Here is an 8,083-nt window from a genome sequence, read left to right on the forward strand (position 1 = left end):
TTTTGTGCCAAAATGTCAGAGTAGATTTACATGGGATGAACAAGCTGGACCCATTCTGCAGCACGCCCAGCACGGGCCCTGACTCCGCCCATACCACTCGGATTCGAGTTCTCGACTTAGCATGGGTGTTCGCATTTTTCTGAATTTATTACATGATTTAACCGGCGCTATTCTTTCAGCGGTAGGCGACGTGCCCATCGACAACGAGGCACATATGGTGACTTCAAAGGATCTGCCGGCTTAGTCTCTCGGAGGTGCTCATAGGGGTAATGTTACGTGCGTTCATTCATAGAGGTGAGTGTGTGTGTGTTTGTGAGCATCTATGTCTGTATTTCGAAAAAATTACACCCTTTTTCTAGGGGAAATTCAGAAAACATCACTGGTGTTCTGGTGATGTCCAGCAAATAGCACTCCAAATCCATGTATTCAACACTGGTTTCACAAAATGGATTCGTAAAATAGCACCTCATATACTTTTTCCATTCTTTTACTTCTTTTTAATCATTTCTTCACATAACCACATGGAAACAAACCAAAATACCCTTGCTGATACAACGACCTCCCTTTTTATCCTTTCATCCAGATCGAATAGCGGAACAATAGATTTCGCCATGCTATGAAACCACACATGCAGATGTGTTGTAGCATACAACTCGTTGCCATGCGGACGGTTGGTAGCCTTGCTGTTGTTTAGATCCCACGATAGTCTGCGCTGTCCGTGACCCTTTTTAGCATTCGATTAAATCAGTTATGATGATTTCGGTTTAGCAAAACGGTCATCAAATTTGCTAGAAAACTAAAAACTGATCGAAGTTCATTACATTAAATTGGTTTGGTTAATAGGCTAACCGATATATATATATATATATATATATATATATATATATATATATATATATATATATATATAGTTTTGGTATAATGCACCTGCGTGCATTTTGTACACAGAATGCACCCACCATCTCAGTTGTAACTATGACTGTTCTGGTTGCAAATAGATTGTATCCAGTTGCAACAGGGTCAGTCTGAGTTGCAAACCGGTTCCCATCCAGTTGTAATCGGATCGGTCTGAGTTGCAACCGATTCACATCCAGTTGCAACCGGATCAGTCGCTCCTAGTTGCAATCAGTTCCGTCCAGTTGCAATTGGTTTATTCTCCCAGTTGCAATTGATGTAGTCTCTCGGTTGCAATTGCAGGATGGGTGCATTTTATACGGAGAATACATCTTGTTTTATTTTAGCCTATAGTGTGAATAGTATTCAATGCACTGGCGAGCACCATCCGTGAATCAAAATTCCGGCGGGATCTCGCAACCATAAAATCACACAGCAGGTAGTAAAATTGCTGAATGGAAATACACATTAATTTCAGCCGCATTCACAGCTGATGTTTCCTATTTCTCCTCACCTCTGGACGGTTAATGTCTATATATGCTAGCATGGTGTTACGCCGAGACCGGCGGCACGGCTGCAGAACCCCTAAGCGGCGGTAGGGCGGCGGCCAAAGCTCTCGTTCCCTTCCGCATCGACTACACGGCTGCTGAGGATCCTCTGCTGTTGGAGCGAGATCCTTCTGCTGCTGTCCTGCATGAGCTGAGGAAGTCAAATGGGCTTGCGGCGGCGCAGCATGCCTCCAGCGACCACGGCTGCTTCCACGGCTGCAACCTCAGTTGTCCCCTCCCTCCGTGACGTCTATCGCGGACAGCTTTGCAACGACAGGTCAGCTGCCCCCTCTGATTTACAGCGACAGGTCTGCTGCACCCTCTCTCCGAAAAACCTGCCCCCTCTCTCCGAAAAATCTTCTGCTCTTGATCATGTTTCTCACCCACCGCTGCAGGCGCTATTGGGGGCATTTCGGCACTAGCTCGCCGGAGTACTACACAATCTGGTGTTCTCTGATTGCGCGCGCACTATGTAGTTTGCAGTTTTAAAATCGATCTCCTTTTGCAGATGTGGTGTGCAGAGAAGATTTTGTTTAGGGTTTGCAGATGTGGAAGATTCTCCTTGTAATCAATTTTACTAGAATTTGATAAAATTTCTTTGGGGATATGATTGCAGGAAAGAAAAGATACAGACGTGCGGCATGCAGGATGATGGTTTGGAGCTGGAGCTCCCCTCCCACCAGATGGATACGTGTGTATAAGAAACTAGCAATCTTGCTTTGGCTGCAGTTGTACTCATGCATGGCTTTTCTTTTTAATTTCACTTCTTAATAATCCTTGTAAATAATACCAAAGGATAATCTTTTAGAACAAGGAATAGTTTTTCACAATTCGGTTTAGATATACGAGAGTAACTGGCCACATACGCATCTAATAATTTTTTAGAGAACAAGGAGTAATTTTAAAGATGTGAAAATATTTTTTCTTAATCAGATTTACTTACACGAACGAAGTAATTGGCCACATACACAAGGAATAATCTTTCCCAAAGGACTAATCCTGTAGAACAACCAATAATTTTCCCTAAATGTGAGTAAACTTTTGAGAATCATAGTGCAAATGGCTCAAGTATACGCTGTCATGGGAGTAATCTTGTATAACAAGGACTAATTTTCATAATTGCTGCCATAAGGATATTGTGGTTGCAAATGCCGCCCTGTCGGCTATTTTACTTCTTTTTCATCTGATGGCTTTTAGTTACTACCCATATCCACAAAAGAATTATGAAGTAAATAAGAATAATTTAATTACTTCTTTTTGGGCAAATAAAACACTTGTAAAATTACTCCATCATCTTCAATCAGTCCTAGTTTCGGTACGTGACTAGTTACTACTTTTCAATGGCACAAAAGTCCGCTGATACTGTTAGTAATTAATAGGGTTTAAGATTAATCTGTACAACCAGAGCAGCATACGAGAGAACATACATTTACTAGCGGTTAACATGAATAGCCCTAGTACTACACAGACTGTACATCTAACATAAACGGACACCAGATCTAGCCACGAGATCATCATAAAAGAATTGCATGGAACACTGGATTAACTTACAAGTCACGCGATAATAACGCGTAACGCGCGCGCGTGTGGCTTGTTTGTGTTCATAGCGTAGCATCCTTCACCCTTTGTCTCACATATGTAGAGGCTCACAAAGCCCCACATATATATTGGTATATGTCCACCTAAGTGAGCAATGCGGGACTAAAGTCTCACATGCCATTTCTACTACACCACCTTGGCTTCCTATACGGAATTGGGCCACCCAATCACCAGCTACGTATGGGCTTAGTATAGGCCACAATTCCAACATATACTTTATAAAACAACTGATTCCACTCGCTCCACGTTATGCAAAAAGCATCCCATCTACAACTAAGCATTCCATGTTTCAATGATTATTTACTCCTTGCTCGGTAGTTTATAAAATGTATTGAGTCAAATTACTCCTTGTTATGCATAGGTAGTCCTTTGTTTCTATGGTAATTACTCCATGATTCAATGACTAATTACTTCTTCTTGGTCAAAAGTACTCCAATATTGCTAAAATTTAGATACTCATTCTCAATGCTTAATTACTCCATATCAACAGCTACGATGTCAAATGGCTAATTGTTGCTTTGACACCTCGTGCTCGACGCAGCAACCACCGTGGCCGCGTCAAAGTGATTGCCGGAATTGGACCTGAATCATATTAGTTGTATCCATTCAAAGCCAATCCAGATCACACCATCGAATTAAAAGCGCAATTTGCAGCTGATTGGTCAACTGGGTATTTATTCAGATCAGCAATAGCGGTTTTTACTCCCCCGCACCCACAACGGAGTAATACCTTGCTGGAGCTCGGACGGAGACGCCGTCGTGCGCGCGAATCGATCCAAGGCATTAGATCGAATGCGTAATACAGATGGGATCCGATTTTTGCTACCGCGCATGAAAACAGAATAATTTTAAGACCCCGAACGCTCACCGGAGGTCGCTTTCGTACGCGCTGAATATTATTCAGCTCGCAACGAGCTATATATATATATCTCTGGAGAAATGCATCAACCAAAAAATAAATAAAATGAAAAGCAATCTAATAAGTATAGTTTCATACGTAGACATCATATAAGAAATATAATTTTAGGGTAAGGCTTAGGCTTAGCCACAGTTAAAAGAGGAGAATTTAGAAAGTAGCACATGTTTCAGTTGGTGCTCAAGAAACATCACCGGTAACTTGTACATTCATGAAACAGCACGGCAAACACCCATGCGATTCCCAAAACAGCACTGGTCCTCGTTTCCCCCTCTTTTAATCTTTTTCCCATAAGTTTACTAAAAGCAAAAGATCAACTTGTCCTTGGTGTTTGCCGGCTGAATCCCAAGCACAACAACTCCTCTACCTCCCAAGCTAGAGCCGAATTAACCAAAATTTAGATGTGCTAGTGTGCTATGAGACGAAAAAGTTTTGGATTAACACGCGTTATCGTCCCATGGGTGTCCAGAACTATCAACTATCAGACCCCACCATTTTGGATTAATGCGCTGTCCCATCGGAGTTGACCGATCTGACGCCTAATTTGGAGCAATTTTAACTGCACGGCAGCTTCCTTCGAGCAGTCCATCTCTGACCACACCAATTTTCAGCTTGTGTGCACGTGCAGCTTCGCTGAAGAGAAAGTCTGAATACTACGAGGACCGATCTATCGATGTAACAGCGGTTGCTTCCAAATAATAGTTATGTGCAGCTAGTAATAATAAAAAATTAAAGTGTTTTTTTTGCATCAAATAGTAATTTTGCTAGGTCCATCCACTTAAACAGAAAAGGTCGGTAGTTTTTAAGTGTTGATTGGCCTTACGAAGTCTAGTTGCAAACATAATCATAAGACCGTCGAAGTGCTCATCCAAACTGTCCTCTAGCCCGTCTAGAAGGGGTTTAACGCTACTCCACAAGTTTTGTCTAGTTTAGAGGTTTATAAAATAGTCAAACCTGGTCATGCACGCTTTAGGCATCACATTAACAGCTACACAATTTTCAGACGGACTGGGCTATGAAACAGCATTCAACACGGGCATTTAGGCTATAGATGAGCTGAGGGCGCAGGATAAAAAAACTGGATGCTTGACTTGATATGTTGGCTACTTAGTATTTATTTGACGAGTAATGAATTAATATCTCAGTCGTTAAATGGAGATAGATTTTGAATAAAGTTCATTACTCGTGGAAGTTTGAATATTGTTCCAAAACAATTCAAAACCCTATTGCAACGACCTTTACAAGTTTTGTAAATTAGTAAAATAATCATTTTTTCTAGCGGTACTAACCTTCACTTAAGTTAGTTTTCTTTCATTTTGGTCAAATTTGTAGAACGGGTACTAAAAGTTAGGATTTTGGAAAGTTCCAATTTAGAAAATATTAATTTTTAGCAGACTAGTAATGTAACTGCACAGCACATAAAAGGAGAGAAGAAAAATATTGGGGCACTTTTGGCATTTCGATAAGTTTCTCTCTCAAAAGGCTTTTAATGGTTGTGTACCTATGGAAGATGCGAGGGAATGGTAATTTATAAACATTTTGCCATGACACTCCCTTGATAGGACCGCCACTCTTTTTTGGTGCCGCTAGGAAATTAGCTTGAATAATAATGCCAATCAAATCAAGCTAGATAAAGCCTAGTAGCAAACATGTCTTTTTTTTTTGTACCATTCCCTCACATCTTCTGATGGAACTGCTGCTCTTTTATGATCGCACTAGGATAATTATCTCGAATAATAATGTCAATCAAATCAAGATAACGTCAATCAAATCAAGCATCTCTCTTTCTCTCTCTCTCTCCACCTTAGAAAACCGAACGAAAACCAAGTCATGTAGATAGTTACGTAATATATTGCCAACTAGTCGCGCGTACATGTTTTTTTTTAAGGAAAGCATAGTTGATTAATCAAGTGGCGACATGCATCCTTCAAATCAAGAGAGGGAGAGAGAAAACGAGATAAGGCGAGACCGCGTCCCCGCGATTCCAAGGCCGCGGGAGAGCAGGCGAGGCGGCATCCTCCGCCTCACGTTCCCCCCAAAATCCCCATCGGACGCTCCCCGCCGCGCCACGCGTCGCGCATCCGGCGGAGATTCGTCTCCGCTTCCTCCTCCACGTCCTCAACCGCGGCGGCTCACCATAAAATCTCCCACAGGGGGGCAATAAAAAAGAAGAGAGAGAAAATAAAAAAGGAAAGGCGAAGCTAAAACAAGGAAGGCGGCTTCCCGACGAAACCTCCCGTTCCTCCGCGAGCCCTCCGCCGCCGTCCGATCCCCCCACATCGCCGCCGGTACCGCCTCCTCCCTCCCCCTCCTCCTCCTTATCTTCCTCCTCCTCTGCCTTGTGCGCCTCCCCTTCCTCCCCCCCCACCCAATCATTGCTCGAGGGCTTCCCCCTGCGAATCCACACCAAGCTCGGCTTAAGCTTCACCTTGCTGATTTGGTGCTTTGTCAATCAGGTGCTTTGCTTTTTTTCTTCTTCTTCTTCCCTCTCGGTGCTTTGGTTGGTTCTTGCCTTCGTCGCCTCGTTTCCTTCCTGATTTCTCTTCGATTGGATTCTGAGCGGTTCGTTTCTTCCTCTTGCAGTCCAATCCCGTCGGGAGAGCAGGCGGTTCAAGTGATTGCCCCAACAATTCGGGGGCTCCGGGATCTCGTTCCTGATCGGTAGGTGGGCGGGTGGGCGTCGGATCCAGCGGCCGTCATCATGGTTGTCGATACGGTCAGCGCGAGCACCTCCATTATTGCGCCCCACCTGTTCGACCAGAGGTCCAGGGGCCCCCACCGCCCCCTCCGCCGGACGTTCCATGTCGTCGCCTGCCGTCCCCTGGCCACCGCCTTCGCGGGCCGCCGCCTCGTTGCCCGGGTTACCAGGCAGCCGTCGCCGCGGCTCGCGGACTGGCCGGTCAAGGCGCTGGCCATGGGGGTGACCAAGGAGGCCAGCCCGCGCAGGGAGTACCGGGGGATCCCCGGGGACGGTGGCGACATGGGGGATGTCGGGGTCACCAACCCGGCCCCGTCCTGGCCCCCGCAGAACAGGGCGGATGACCCCAAGCTGCAGAACCCGCTGCTCCGCCTCGAGCGGATGGGCTGCGGGTGGCTTGGTGTCATCTTCGAGTGGGAGGGGGTCATTGTTGAGGATGATGCCGAATTGGAAAGGCAGGCGTGGTTGACCCTGGCACAGGAGGAGGGGAAGTCGCCGCCTCCGGCTTTCCTGTTGAGGAGAGTCGAAGGGATGAAGAATGAGCAGGCGATTTCTGAGGTTCTCTGCTGGTCCCGGGACCCCTCGGAGCTCAGGCGATTGGCCTCACGAAAGGAGGAGATACACAGCAGCCTTCGGGGCGGCTCTTTCTACCAGATGAGGAACGGTTCGCGGGAGTTCATGAGCACGCTCGCCAATTACAAGATCCCTATCGCTGTGGCCACCACACGCCCACGGAAGGTTATTGAAGAAGCCATCGAAGCTGTTGGCGCGCGGAGTTTCTTTGATGCTGTCGTGGCAGCGGAGGATGTCTATCGGGGGAAGCCTGACCCTGAAATGTTTCTGTATGCTGCTCAGCTCCTAAGCTTCATCCCGGAGAGGTGCATCGTGTTTGGGAACTCCAACTCCGCGGTGGAAGCCGCTCATGATGCTCGCATGAAGTGTGTCGCGGTCGCAAGCAAGCACAAAATCTATGAGCTTAGCGCTGCAGATCTTGTGGTGAAGCAACTGGATGAGCTATCTATTGTTGACTTGAAGAACCTCACTGATATCGAGTCTCCAGAGTTTGGCATGGAACCTGAACCAGAGATGGAGGAGGAAGAAGCGTCCCCACCATCGTCGGCAGTGGGTGTAGATTTATTCTGGTAAGAGGCCAGATTGTACATTTGATTGATTCCTCTCCTGCACAGCATGTATTATTGTCAACTGTTGTAGCGATCAGGAAGAAGGGCTTATCATCCTTCTAATCAGTAGAATGTGATATGTAAAAATGTTGTTTAGAGCTCACACACTGTATATATACTCAGAAAGAAAGCAGGGAACTGAATATATATACTCAGAAAGAAAGCAGGGAACTGAATATATCGATCAGGCATTTGGAACTGCAGTTCCTGAAACTATGTATAACACCACAGCGTTTCTATTGTGAAA

The 8,083-nt window shown here is 45.4% G+C and overlaps 1 protein-coding gene across 2 annotated transcripts; it reads left to right on the plus strand.

Annotated features, from left to right (window-relative positions):
- The first annotated feature begins 6,089 nt into the window (after window positions 1–6,089).
- LOC112883390 (5-amino-6-(5-phospho-D-ribitylamino)uracil phosphatase, chloroplastic-like) lies at window positions 6,090–8,083 on the plus strand. Of its 2 annotated transcripts, none has more exons than XM_025948685.1 (2): window positions 6,090–6,245; window positions 6,541–8,083. In XM_025948685.1, the coding sequence occupies exon 2, from the start codon at window positions 6,659–6,661 to the stop codon at window positions 7,799–7,801; it is 1,143 nt and encodes a 380-aa protein (XP_025804470.1). In that variant the 5' UTR covers window positions 6,090–6,245; window positions 6,541–6,658; the 3' UTR covers window positions 7,802–8,083. The 2 variants fall into 2 exon arrangements, with proteins under 2 accessions (XP_025804470.1, XP_025804471.1); XM_025948686.1 differs by lacking the exon at window positions 6,090–6,245 and adding an exon at window positions 6,252–6,413.

This window comes from Panicum hallii, chromosome 2, assembly GCF_002211085.1.
Source record: "Panicum hallii strain FIL2 chromosome 2, PHallii_v3.1, whole genome shotgun sequence".
NCBI classification, from domain to species: domain Eukaryota; kingdom Viridiplantae; phylum Streptophyta; class Magnoliopsida; order Poales; family Poaceae; genus Panicum; species Panicum hallii.

Bases quoted from the DNA above. Each gene is read 5' to 3' on its own strand.
- LOC112883390 (XM_025948685.1), top strand. From the start codon at position 6,659: ATGGTTGTCGATACGGTCAGCGCGAGCACCTCCATTATTGCGCCCCAC.